The sequence below is a fragment of the Plectrocnemia conspersa genome, unplaced genomic scaffold, assembly GCF_051122295.1.
Source record: "Plectrocnemia conspersa isolate PC_06_02 unplaced genomic scaffold, ASM5112229v1 ptg000008l, whole genome shotgun sequence".
In the NCBI taxonomy this organism is placed as follows: Eukaryota; Metazoa; Arthropoda; class Insecta; order Trichoptera; family Polycentropodidae; genus Plectrocnemia; species Plectrocnemia conspersa.
In genome coordinates this window covers 14,154,672-14,166,519 of record NW_028277172.1, presented here as the reverse complement: position 1 = coordinate 14,166,519, position 11,848 = coordinate 14,154,672, and the positions used below count along the sequence as shown (strand labels likewise).

The following is an 11,848-nucleotide window of genomic DNA, read 5'->3' as shown; positions in this document are numbered from 1 at the left end:
TATATATATATATATATAAAAAATATAATATACTGCATAAACTTCTATATTTCATACAAAAATAGGTTCTCAATTTGGGGGTGCGTACGTCTTGTTGACGTAGCGGTTGACCGCTGATTGACGCTCACGCTCCGTCGCTCGCCTCCCCCTCTCTCGCCCCTCTCGCCCCGCTACAGTACTCCCCTCCAGTGAACTAGCCGTGAGCAGTTCACGATTAAAGCGAACCCAAGACGAAATCCTGCAGGTGGCCGGGTATTCGTAGAGTCCTGGTCGGTCTTGATGTCGTGGGGGGCGGGCTGCGTAGCGTTGCTTGCTCATCCTCGGTTTCCGGGGGTAAAAGGTTGATCTCCGGCTGCAGCGGTGTCAGTGAAGTCTCGTTCGATGGGGAAAAGTAGTGTCCCACGTAGCCTTCCTGTGTGTCTTCAGGTTGGATGAATGCAGGCTTGACGCGATCTATTGACACTGCAACACTTTTATCCCTGATATTTAGCATCAAGACCCTTTCCGTACGGGAAAGCACTTCGTAAGGTCCGTCGTAAGTTGGGCTTAACGGAGCTGCAGCTGCATCGCGTCGGACAAACACGCTCTTAGCTGATGCCAGGTTCTTAAAAACAAACTTTGGTGTGCTTCCATGCTGACGAGGATTCTTAGAGCGTAGAGCTGCCATCTTAACACGTAAGTTGTCGACGAAATCTTGCGGTTCGTTGGGCGTAGCTCGAGTGCCCGCTGATACGAACTCGCCTGGCAACGAGAGTGATTGTCCGTATACTAACTCGGCGGTTGATGCTCCTAGGTCATCTTTCCATGCCGCCCTGATCCCAAGTAAGACAAGTGGCAGGATGTCCGTCCATTCTTCTTCGTTGTGGCAGGTTATGACTGCTTTCAGTTGCCACGTTGAAAACGTTCCAGCATGCCGTTCGCCGCTGGGTGGTATGCCGTGGTTCGAATGCGGGCGGCACCCGTCAGACTCGTTAGTTTCCTGAAAAGTGAACTCTCAAATTGCCGGCCTTGATCAGTGGTAATTCTTACCGGCGCGCCAAATCTCGCCACCCAACCGCTGAAGAAAGTCTTGGCAACCGTCTCTGCTGTTATGTCAGCGATGGGGATTCCGGCCATCTCGTAAAGCGGTCCACGCATGTGAGCAGGTACTTGAAATCCCCAGATATTGGTAGCGGTCCCACTATGTCCACGTGGACATGCTCGAAGCGGTTCGTCGGTGCCTCGAAGGTTCCTAAGGGTGCGTGTATGTGTCTGTTTACCTTAGAACGTTGGCACGGTATGCAGCTTCTAGTCCAGTCACGACACTGTTTCCGCATGCCCGGCCAAAAGTAGCGTTCGGTTACCATCTTGACAGTTGTGTTCGTCCCAGGATGTGCTAATCCGTGTACCGAGTCGAAAACTGACCGCCGGTACTGCTCGGTGATGTACGGGCGCCTCTCGTTGCACCAAATACTTGCACCCGACACGTGCCAAGGTAATCGCTGTAACGGTATTTCGCCTGCTGCTATAAGCTTTCGTAGTTCGTCATCCGTCGATTGAGCTGTGGCTGTGTTTTCCTCGCCGGGCACGTAATGTATATTCGTCGTAAACTGTCCTATGAAGTCTAGGTGTCGGAATTGGCGCGGCGAGCACTTGTCAGCCTTCTGATCGAGGGCGAACGTCAGCGGGCGGTGGTCGGTGAAGATTGTAAAGTTTCGCCCCTCGACCATGTGCCTAAAATAACGCACTGCTTCGTACATAGCCAATAGTTCGCAGTCGTACGTACTGTATTTCCGTTGGGCTGAAGATAATTTCCGAGAGAAGAAAGCTGACGGTTGCCAGCCCCTCATGGAAGTTTGCTGGAGGACTGCTCCCACGGCTACGTCTGATGCATCGGTGAATAGCGCTAGTTTCGCCTTAGGGTCCGGATGGGAGAGTAACGTAGCCTCGGCGACGGCGCGTTTGCAGTTCTCGAACGCACTTTCAGCGGTCGAGTTCCATTCGATCGGCGTCTGCGCATGCGCGTCGCTCAGCCGCCATCTTGTTTTGCGGCGCGCGCCGTCCGCCACTGCTTGCCGCATCGACGTATTTTTCGCGAGAATCCTCCATCCCCTCTGTGAGCAGTGCGTCGGCCAACTTCGCTGCCATCTCCAGCCTGGCGTCGTCTTTGACTGTCGCGTGCATCACCAGGAGGCTGAGTACGCTGGCGCGTGCACGTTCGGGCAGTTTCCGAACCCACGTGTCGCTGACCAGCTCCGACGGAATCGCGCTTCCGGCGTAAGTTCGCATCTGGCGGAGCAGCTCCGACGGCTTCCTGCCCTCCATCGGCGTCTCTTGCATCTTTCGTAGCCGCTCTACGAACGAAGGTGCGAACGCGTCGAGGAGCCGCTTCTTTATCGTCGTGTACAGCAACTCGGAATCCGGCGTGAGTATCAAATCCGCGACCGCAGCGAGTGCCTTTCCGCGCAGTCCGCCAACTAGAACGTCGAATTTTTCGCTCTCGGTAAGCGCTTTCCTAGACCGGAAAACAGCTTCCATCCGCGCGAACCATAATTCACAATTGTCTATGTTAAATGGCGGAAAACCGCCGCTCGCTTCGAACTCCATTCTTGCGTCGCGTCGGGGTCACCAGTTTGGGGGTGCGTACGTCTTGTCGACGTAGCGGTTGACCGCTGATTGACGCTCACGCTCCGTCGCTCGCCTCCCCCTCTCTCGCCCCTCTCGCCCCGCTACATCAATATAAATAATATTGTTTCTGATTGATGAAAAATATAAGTTTTTCTTTTATATAAAAAATAATAATAAGTGGGTTAATAATTATTTGACATAATGACTGTAATTTGAGTTTTATTTACTTAAAAACTCTTCAGAATAGCGAAATGTAAGTAAATTATAATTATCGTTGACAGTACTTTATTAATATGAAATGAACTTAATATAATTAATAAAAAGGGAACATAAAATCATAATCAGTTCAGATAAATTGCTTATTAATCTTTACTTGTGGATTAGTAAAATGTTAACAGTAAAAATGTTTTTTACCTGAATAAGAATGGTTGCTATTAACAATATATTCGTTGCAGAAAGTTATTAATGAGATGTTAATCATTCTGACCCACGCTCGCTCGCACCTAATCCGTGCAACAGTTTAATGAAAAACTTACACTGTTTTTGACCAACTTACTAAGAAACTTTCTGTAACGAATATATTAAAAATGAGGATTATATAAACTGGTAAGAAGATTTACCTTATATAAATGGTTTAAATGTTCTGACTAATGCTCGGTCACTGCCGCTCACTCACATCTAACCAGTATAAGTTTAAAAACGATTTTTTGTAACAAAACGTTGTCGCTTTCGTAGCCGTTAAGGCCAAACCAGGAATATGATGCAGCGGAGAGTTCATAACCAACGGTTTTTGTGCATGGCACCGACATTCTTTCCAAGTCTCGCTTTTGATTTTATTTGACTAAAAGAAACCCAAAATTCGTCATGTTTTTTTTTATGTGGACAATTTAATGAGCAATATATAAAATAATTGTTACGTTAAGCGAATTGATTGTGCATTACTGCTGGAAGGATTAGGTGCCATGCGAGCAAGCGTTGGTCAGAGCAGTGAAAATGTTATGAATAACTCTGTGACGAATCCTTTTCTGAAGATTTACATTACATTAATTAATGCACAAACAATTCGTTTTATAGAACAAAATATTTATTTAAATACTATTAAAAAAAACCTTTTTACTAAGGAATATTTACAAAAATGCTTCTTCATTATCTTTATTGTTTATATTTAAATTCACTTACATAAAAAATATACAAATTATATCCTATCCATACAGTACTGATAAATGACTAATTAAATATTATCTTAAATATATATGAAATTCAAGTAGTTTTCTTTTCAATTGATAAAAATCCAGACGTGTTTGAAAAATATTTAGCATTTGCTTCGTTCACTTTTTTCTCGGCAGCTTGAGGATTGACAATCTCCAGACCCTAAACAAACATGAATTATTAAATAATAATACGTTTGAGAATTTTTTAATCATTTACACATACTTGAAGTGGGGTAAATGCAACACTGGAAGCCGTTCCGGAAACATGTTTCTTGACTGTTGTGGCTCCGCCCCATTGCTGCTGTTGTTTCTGAAGATTCCTTTGCAAGGTTTTGCTGATGCGCACCTTCGTTTTTTCGTCAACTTGAGGAAGACGGATTCTACCAGTGCCAGATTTTCCTATGGTACCACGAGAATATCCCAGATCTTCTTGATATGCATCGTCTTCGATCTGATGTTTAAAATAAACATATAAATAAAAAAGGAGTGAATATATTTTTAATTTTTTGTTAGTGAGGAAGAAGACTGTTACAACTCAAAAATAGTTAATATGAAACAGTAAGTTTAAAAAAGTGTTGCAGTACAAAACTATAAATGCCTGATAAATCTCCACGAAATTGCGTGTTTGCAACGCTGCTCCTAAAAATCTATTTTTTGTGTTATGACACTTCTTCCAAGTCATCGAATTTTACTCACATCTCCAAAATTCAACCTGTTTGCGTTCTTTCTGAATTCTGTCATAGCATATCTTTCCTTCATTTTACGCACACGTTTACCGCCTCGCTTTTTACGACTTTGTTCTATTGGTTTCGGTAGTGGCTTTACAAATTTGACTGGAGGAGGTTCCTGAATGAATAAAAATTATTTTTTTATTTCATAATTAACATAACATCTGTTATGTGCAACACTCACTTGCAATTTGTCCAGTTTCTTTTCTATTTCTTCCCTAAGCATTCTACCGATTGCTCCATCGACGCTTTCGTGGCAAGCGTCCACTCTCGCCGCCAAAGTCGCCTTCGTTGAAACTAATCTAGCAGCTTTTCGGCGCAATTCCTACAATATATTATCAATAATGAATATAAGATGCCCGCAAACTATACTACATATTCACTTCAATTACTGGAATCGTATCTTGAACCAAATCAGAGTAATAAAGAAAACCGGTGTGCGGTAGTGTCGCTACTTGCGAAAATCCTGATAGTGTTTTTTTCTGTTGTCCTAATGATAATACGTTACAGGCTGCCATTTTTGACAGCTTTGTGAGTCCACCGGCGACGCCCATTATCTTGGCGGCTGTCGAAGCGCCGACTATGACGGACAAATTTGGAGCAATAAAGGTCATCCTGCTTTCTACGTAATCGTATATCTTTTGCTTGAAGTTATTCAAATCGACGGCCATATCGCAACCTTCGTCAATCTCTTCCTTCTCTTTATCAGTCAATAATTGCCTATAATAATAAATATCTAATCAAATAAAAATCAATGTAGACTCCAATATAATAGAAAAATAATACACACCCTTGAGTTGTGGATGCGGTGACAGACACGACCATGATAGTGGCTTGTGTTAAGAAGCTCGGTAATATTTCGTTATTTTTAGCTTGCTCCAGGTCATTTCCGAGCTCCTTCACTGTTCTTATATACTCTAACGGCACTAGGACTAGCGATTCAAGTTCCGGAAAGCGCTTTTGATACTTATCTCGAACAAATCTGTGTATTATCGCTACTTCGGAATCTATTTCAGCAGCTATGTTGTTCGCTTCCACTATCAACTGATACTCCGGATCCGCTTCGATCAAACCGACGACGCTCGAGGCTCTCGGTGTCGAAGAAACTCTTTTATCGATTTGACGCATCACCTAAGAAAAATAAAATTTTAGGAGCACCACATCGTTTAAGTTCTAGTTCAGAACAGGTACTCACGTTTGTCAGTCTGTCCGAGTCTCTGAGCTTAGCCAGTTCCCTTATAGATATATTTTTTATATCGACCTCCATGGGAACCGCAGGCATTTTAAATACATGTTCCTCGCTTTTCTCTTCTTCCGGTTCCTGAGTTTTGTTCTCGATCAGAGTTTCTAGCTCGTCATTGTCGTTTTCTTCCAAATCGGCCAAAAATTCATCTGCCAGAGACATGTTGACGCGTCGTAAATCTACAATGCGTATGAGCTGTCAACCTATTTTGAAAACAAAATTTGAGGTTATGTTTGTGTGGAAAATTTGGCCAAAACAATGTAATAATCACAAATTTTAGAAATATAAATACAATGAATATAAATGCAAAATACATATCAATATTACTGCACATGAGATATAAAAATAAATAAATACATATTATTTTATAATTCTAAAAAACAATCAATATTATATTTTATTTTGATTTTAAATATATATTGCTTTTACTCATTTGCAGCAACTTTAAAACAATAAATAATTCAATAATATTAGGACTACTTTGTTATTGTATAATTTTCTCATTTTATTATAAAATTCGATCAACTGTGCTTTAAGTATAAATTTTATTTTGTGGAACAAAAATTTGACTACATATTTTGGGTACCTATTTATATATGTATCCATTTTATTATGTCTAAGACTTGCGGCCCTCTGGTAACACTGACAGAGCAACGATACATTATTTTGGGGGTCTTCGACGGATAAACAACGGTGGTGTAGCTCATCCACCGTTCACTTTCACAATAATAATCAACTATAAATTAATAATATTGCAGCGGCTCAATCTGTGTCTAATTGCCACCCGTCACCACCCGCACACCAAAATATAAATATGAAAATTACATTAAAAAATGCCTAATATCTATTTAAATAAATAATAATTTTATTATAAATCGGCTTTCATAAATTGTTGCAGGTTTAGAAGGGAGGGGGGCCAGTGGAATTGTGATAGTGTGAAGTAAAAAGAAGTCTGTCTCAATGACATATTGTGACATAAAAAGGAAGGGGGGTAAAATAAATAAAAAATAAAGCTTATGACATCGTTTATGGAAGCCGTCTAAATAGCTAAAGCAGAAAAATAAATCCCTTTATTAAATTTTCAGCTTTATGAGCTATGTTTCATACTTAACAGATTTTCCAACAAAGTTATTATGTCATCTTTAATATACAATAACATGCTTAAATGAGTTTCTTACCATCAATGAAATAATCACAACTTCAATAAAACTTGATAATATTACTAAATCTCAGCAATTTTTAACAAATATTTCCCAAATTCATAATAGGATAAAAAAACATTTCTCAAACCCTTAAATATGTGCACACTACGTTATTTGCTTAAGAATATTATTGTTTATATTTAGCTATGACAAAAACTTGGCGACACTTGGGTGACACTGGCGTGACGGTCTCTCTCACTTGGCAATTTTTGGAATTCGGACGCGCGCCTGCCCCGCCTCGTACTTTGTAAGCCATGTAAACAACTTTCATTAAATTATTTGTATTAGCCGTAGCAGTAATACATTTGATTTAGTAAATTTTATTTTTACTTTACAAACATCGGAGCCTTGCTTTAAAATTGCGGCACTGCTTTATCCTTAAAAAACATAAAATCATAAATGCAGAACGACCATGAGAAATTAGCATTTTACCGAACAAATTGTGACGGATGGCAATTAGTCACAGATAAATCCGCTGCAGTAGTGTTTTTATTAAAGTATACAGAGTTTACATGTTGGTATTGAAATATATGCGAGTGAACGATGAAAGAGGCACCATCGGCCGTTGGCAATCTTATCACTAAACCTACAAATATTAGTTATGAGAGTTTTTTAAATTTTACTGCGAGGGCTATCCAATGAAATAATTCACAATGAAAGTCCTGATATAGTATAAATTTGATGTAAGTTGTATTTGTTAGTGCAAACCTAAATACAGATATACTTATCATGTAACTGTAAATTTGATATAATATATAATACTATGTAATGGATTAGTGTTTTCTCTGTTGATAAATTATATTAAAACATTATGCCAAAATACACGGTGACTAGTTTATAATATGCTTGTACTGATTCGCTCGCGCCTGATTAAAAGAGCGGCAACAGTTGTGGCAACACTGGTCCCGTATCGGGGTCTGGCGATTGGTGGTAGAGGGGTGGCGGCGGCATGGCGCTTAATCCGCAATATGAGGCTATAGCCAAGGGATTCGTGCAACAATATTATGCTCTATTCGACGACCCGGCCCAGAGGCCGCAGCTCGCCAACATGTACAACGTGAGTGTTCCCCCCGCACCTCCCGACGCTTGACCTAACCTCAATCTCTAGTGGTCGCTGTCACAACTGACTTTTATCTTCTCTTCTCTTGCAGGTTGAAACGTCGTTTATGACTTTCGAAGGACAAGCTCTTCAAGGCTCCGTTAAAATTATGGAAAAACTAAACGTGAGTAAATATCGACCAATTAGTCGCGACGGGTTCAATATTAAGTCTTCGCAGTTTTAATAACATATATATTCAATTGTGACCGTCTATAGTAAATTGCTTTGATTACTTCCAAATTTCTTTTATCAACATTTTACAGCTGAGATGTAACAAATAGGCTGCGGTTTTGTTTCCGGAAAGTTTTAAAAGTTTATGACACCGTAACATAGGTGGGATCTTAGTTTGAAAGATGATATACACTCCAGTAGTTTGATTGCTAACAATATAGACAATCAAATAACTAGTTTAAGCAATGATATCAAACTAAAATTGGTTGTATTATTAAAAAAATTAAAAATTAGACCATATACACATTTGTTTCCGTGCCATAAATAAAAGGCCATGAAACTACCGAATGTTTATAATTTGGTTCTACAGTGTTTTGCTAAATTGAAAGTTCGGATAAGGTGATTAAGAAATGGTTCAAATTAATTTTTTATTGCAATATATTGTTAAAGATTTCTTTCAGGCTTTACATATCTTTAGCCAATCACTTATTAGGTTAGAGTAGAATTGTCGGGTTAAGGAAAACTTTTCTAGACTATCGTTATTTGCAGGCAACGAAATTTCCATTTCTAAAACATACGTAAACTTTAGACATCGAAATATTTTATGTTTCGAAATTAAATTTCAGCTAGTGACATATTTTAAGGAGAATTTGTACTACAAAAGTAAATAAATAAATTAACGGCGTCACACTTATGGTCAAATTTCATGCATCTGGGATAAATTTATACATAAAAATATTTCTTTCGTCTAGAATTTCGACATGCAAATAAAATCTATTCGATGCATCTTTTTTATGTCAACGTAATCATTTTTTCCTAATAAAAGTGTATAAATAATAATTTAATTAAAGTTTAGTTTTATAAAAACTTTTGTAATTTTCGGAGCAGATCTTTATGCATGCTGAATGCTGATTTTCCAGCAAAGGGTCAGTAAAATAATGACTAAAATCGCTACAATTATTTTAGTGAAACACTAAAAATTCTCATAGGCGTAAAAATCACCCACGGGTCATAATACCGTTCGTACGCGATTGACCCGCAGTTTAGGTGCAATAATTCATCCTCGCGGTGTCCGTAATTGGTATTGCTTCCTTAACTTCTATGCACAAAAAGGTTTGTTAGCTTCACTTAGCGTAGATTTGGACATTTTCCATCATGGTATATTGCTTTTAAAGTAAAAGTTTTGTTTGTCTTCTATAGAACCATAAACAGGCATTTGTAAGCCATGGGCATCAAATTAGATAATTATTTGTATATAGTATTTTTGAAACATCCATTGACAAACAAGTACAGGTATAAACACGAGACTAAAAAGTATATTTTTATTTAGATTAGTCTCTAGTGTGCTCAAGGACTGCAGCTGTCACTGTGAGTGTATGAGAATCAGATGCGGTGAGTTTTCGCTGCCGCAGTCTCAATCTGACTTATGAGCCAGTAGCATCAGACCTTATATATGATTTGATCCTCATCAACTTTGATCAATACATTAGATTGAAGAAGAAGCTGAATTATTTCTAATTAAAGAAAGTCAATCAATTTAGACGTAAAACCAAAAAATTGACTACTATCATCTGTGTTAGTCCACTTAAAGCCGATTATATTGCTTCCCGCTGTCAATGTGCTAATAAATGACTGTTGATGTATAAAACTATCAAGTCCCTAATAGTCTTGTTTCCTGTTACTTGTCCTTATTATTTATATCAGTCAAATTGTAGATGGTTTGATTTTCATATAAATTTTCAATTACTGTGTTGTGACACTATTCTTTCAAGCCAACGATATAGCAAAATTTGCATAGACTAAATCCATAAAACTGACCCGATAACATCAACTTATTATGAATGTTACAATTTTCTAATCTCACTTTAATGTTACTTTTTAGGCATTAACATTTCAAAAAATAAATAGAATAATAACCGCCATTGATTCTCAACCAATGTTCGATGGAGGTGTATTAATTAACGTTCTTGGAAGATTACAGGTATTTATCTTCATTTTATCTTGCGCGTAATGTATATATATATATTTATATATAAACGGTTAACAAAATTTATTTCTCCACAGACAGACGAAGACCTGCCTCATGGATACATCCAAACGTTCGTTTTGAAACCAATAGGAAGTTCTTTCTACTGTCAACACGACATATTTAGGCTCGCGTTACACGACACCATTTAGCCGACACTCAGGCACAAGTATGTATATGATCTTGAAAATATTAATCGTATGAATCTTATTCCAAAGTTGCCTTTTATTTATTTTAGAATAATTTGTCTGTTTTGATTCGTTCTCGTGGACATATTTCACTAAACTTTGGACTTCGTTCCTAGCATAATATCTCACTCAACATATGAAGTTATATGAATGAAATGTTTGTTTCAGTGAAACGAAGATCCCCGCTCGCAGCTGCCATTGCAAATCCATTCTTGTTGAAAACGTATCTTGTCTGGCGTGCTCCCGTTTGTCCAAGATGTAACATTATTCAGCTTCAACCTGCATCGACGCTTTAAATACATGACAAACAAGTGTATCCGTGTCTTCTTCCTCGATTGCTGTATGCCGCGAGTATATTATTGTAATAACGAAAACGAGTGCTTTAACCGGTATCTTTATATGATAATATATAACATGAAAATAATTTCTTGGTCTTAATATTTAAAAAATTAGATAGTCTGAAAAAAATTTAACAGTAACTGCTTTTTTTTTATTATCAAAAAATAATTATTTCAATCAAATTTCATTTTTTAATTTTAATATATCTAAAATTATATTCTTGGTGAATGTAATTTTTAAATTCTTACATAATAAAATATTTTTAAGATATCTAATGTAGTTTTATTTGAATTTGATTTTTAAAAATAAAAACGCACATGCATGTTTACATTTGTTTTTGGAATAATCTGCATATTAAAATAAGCAGTTACTTATTCTACTAAATTAGCGTGCAAAAAATGCATCATATTTCGTATATAACTAGATATGTTATATTTTTAATAAATGTATATTTTTTAACTAAATGTTTATTGATTCATAGAAAAGTTAAATAACACCATTTAATAAACAAATAAATTATAAAACAGTAAAATTTGGTCAACTATAATAAAAAAAAAACGAATATTATCACTGAGCAACGGTACTTATGCAAAATATCTTTATTCTAATGCACCCCACCCCCTTTAGCATTTAATACTGCTAAAACACAAAAAGACATGGAATTACTTAACGAGTTTGTGACCTAATTTGTATTCCTCCACTTCTGTGCGTTTTTGTTTGATTATTGAATTGTGCAATTGACATTTTTTTTGTTAATTATGACCCAAAGATATTTTATCAGTTTAATTAAGGACAATTCCATTGTTAGTCCAAGGATTTATTTCCACATTTTTTCTGAAATATTTTAGTACAGTATCTCATTTTGACTACATTGATCAAATTAATAAAAAAAACATTAACTATCTTCGCTTGATGATAGTATGCAGACACATACATGAGTTTGAATCCAAAATGCTTTTTCATCAAAGGAATGAAAAAAGATTCTGGGACAATTTTACGAACCGCCGCCTTTACTGTTTCGCGATGAAGTGGAT

At 37.6% G+C, this 11,848-nt stretch overlaps 4 protein-coding genes across 4 annotated transcripts; 1 reads left to right on the top strand and 3 right to left on the bottom strand.

The window, feature by feature from the left end:
- Positions 1 to 30: 30 nt before the first annotated feature.
- LOC148233083 (uncharacterized) lies at positions 31 to 2,702 on the bottom strand. The gene has a single exon (XM_088189271.1). It carries the CDS (start codon positions 2,584 to 2,586, stop codon positions 1,963 to 1,965), a length of 624 nt encoding a protein of 207 aa, XP_088045397.1. The 5' UTR covers positions 2,587 to 2,702; the 3' UTR covers positions 31 to 1,962.
- LOC148233084 (uncharacterized) lies at positions 215 to 1,709 on the bottom strand. Its single transcript, XM_088190699.1, has 2 exons — positions 1,260 to 1,709; positions 215 to 979 (listed from the first exon to the last, which is right to left on the bottom strand). The coding sequence occupies exons 1-2, from the start codon at positions 1,707 to 1,709 to the stop codon at positions 215 to 217; spliced, it is 1,215 nt and encodes a 404-aa protein (XP_088046825.1).
- Positions 2,703 to 3,743: 1,041 nt separating the features above from the next.
- On the bottom strand, positions 3,744 to 6,018 carry Prp31 (pre-mRNA processing factor 31). Its single transcript, XM_088189267.1, has 7 exons — positions 5,742 to 6,018; positions 5,337 to 5,677; positions 4,939 to 5,266; positions 4,731 to 4,871; positions 4,515 to 4,664; positions 4,042 to 4,269; positions 3,744 to 3,978 (listed from the first exon to the last, which is right to left on the bottom strand). The coding sequence occupies exons 1-7, from the start codon at positions 5,949 to 5,951 to the stop codon at positions 3,868 to 3,870; spliced, it is 1,509 nt and encodes a 502-aa protein (XP_088045393.1). The 5' UTR covers positions 5,952 to 6,018; the 3' UTR covers positions 3,744 to 3,867.
- Positions 6,019 to 7,869: 1,851 nt separating this feature from the next.
- Ntf-2 (nuclear transport factor-2) lies at positions 7,870 to 10,899 on the top strand. Its single transcript, XM_088189272.1, has 5 exons — positions 7,870 to 8,048; positions 8,143 to 8,214; positions 10,144 to 10,242; positions 10,326 to 10,456; positions 10,644 to 10,899. The coding sequence occupies exons 1-4, from the start codon at positions 7,941 to 7,943 to the stop codon at positions 10,437 to 10,439; spliced, it is 393 nt and encodes a 130-aa protein (XP_088045398.1). The 5' UTR covers positions 7,870 to 7,940; the 3' UTR covers positions 10,440 to 10,456; positions 10,644 to 10,899.
- Positions 10,900 to 11,848: the final 949 nt, after the last annotated feature.

Coding starts and splice junctions, on each gene's coding strand:
- LOC148233084 (XM_088190699.1), bottom strand. CDS start 1,709: ATGGTCGAGGGGCGAAACTTTACAATCTTCACCGACCACCGCCCGCTG. Junction 980..1,259: donor TACCGTGCCAACGTTCTAAG/GTAAACAGACAC, acceptor TTCACTTTTCAG/GAAACTAACGAGTCTGACGG.
- LOC148233083 (XM_088189271.1), bottom strand. CDS start 2,586: ATGGAGTTCGAAGCGAGCGGCGGTTTTCCGCCATTTAACATAGACAAT.
- Prp31 (XM_088189267.1), bottom strand. CDS start 5,951: ATGTCTCTGGCAGATGAATTTTTGGCCGATTTGGAAGAAAACGACAAT. Junction 5,267..5,336: donor ACCGCATCCACAACTCAAGG/GTGTGTATTATT, acceptor TTATTATTATAG/GCAATTATTGACTGATAAAG. Junction 4,665..4,730: donor AGAAACTGGACAAATTGCAA/GTGAGTGTTGCA, acceptor TTATTCATTCAG/GAACCTCCTCCAGTCAAATT.
- Ntf-2 (XM_088189272.1), top strand. CDS start 7,941: ATGGCGCTTAATCCGCAATATGAGGCTATAGCCAAGGGATTCGTGCAA. Junction 8,049..8,142: donor AGCTCGCCAACATGTACAAC/GTGAGTGTTCCC, acceptor CTTCTCTTGCAG/GTTGAAACGTCGTTTATGAC. Junction 10,243..10,325: donor ACGTTCTTGGAAGATTACAG/GTATTTATCTTC, acceptor ATTTCTCCACAG/ACAGACGAAGACCTGCCTCA.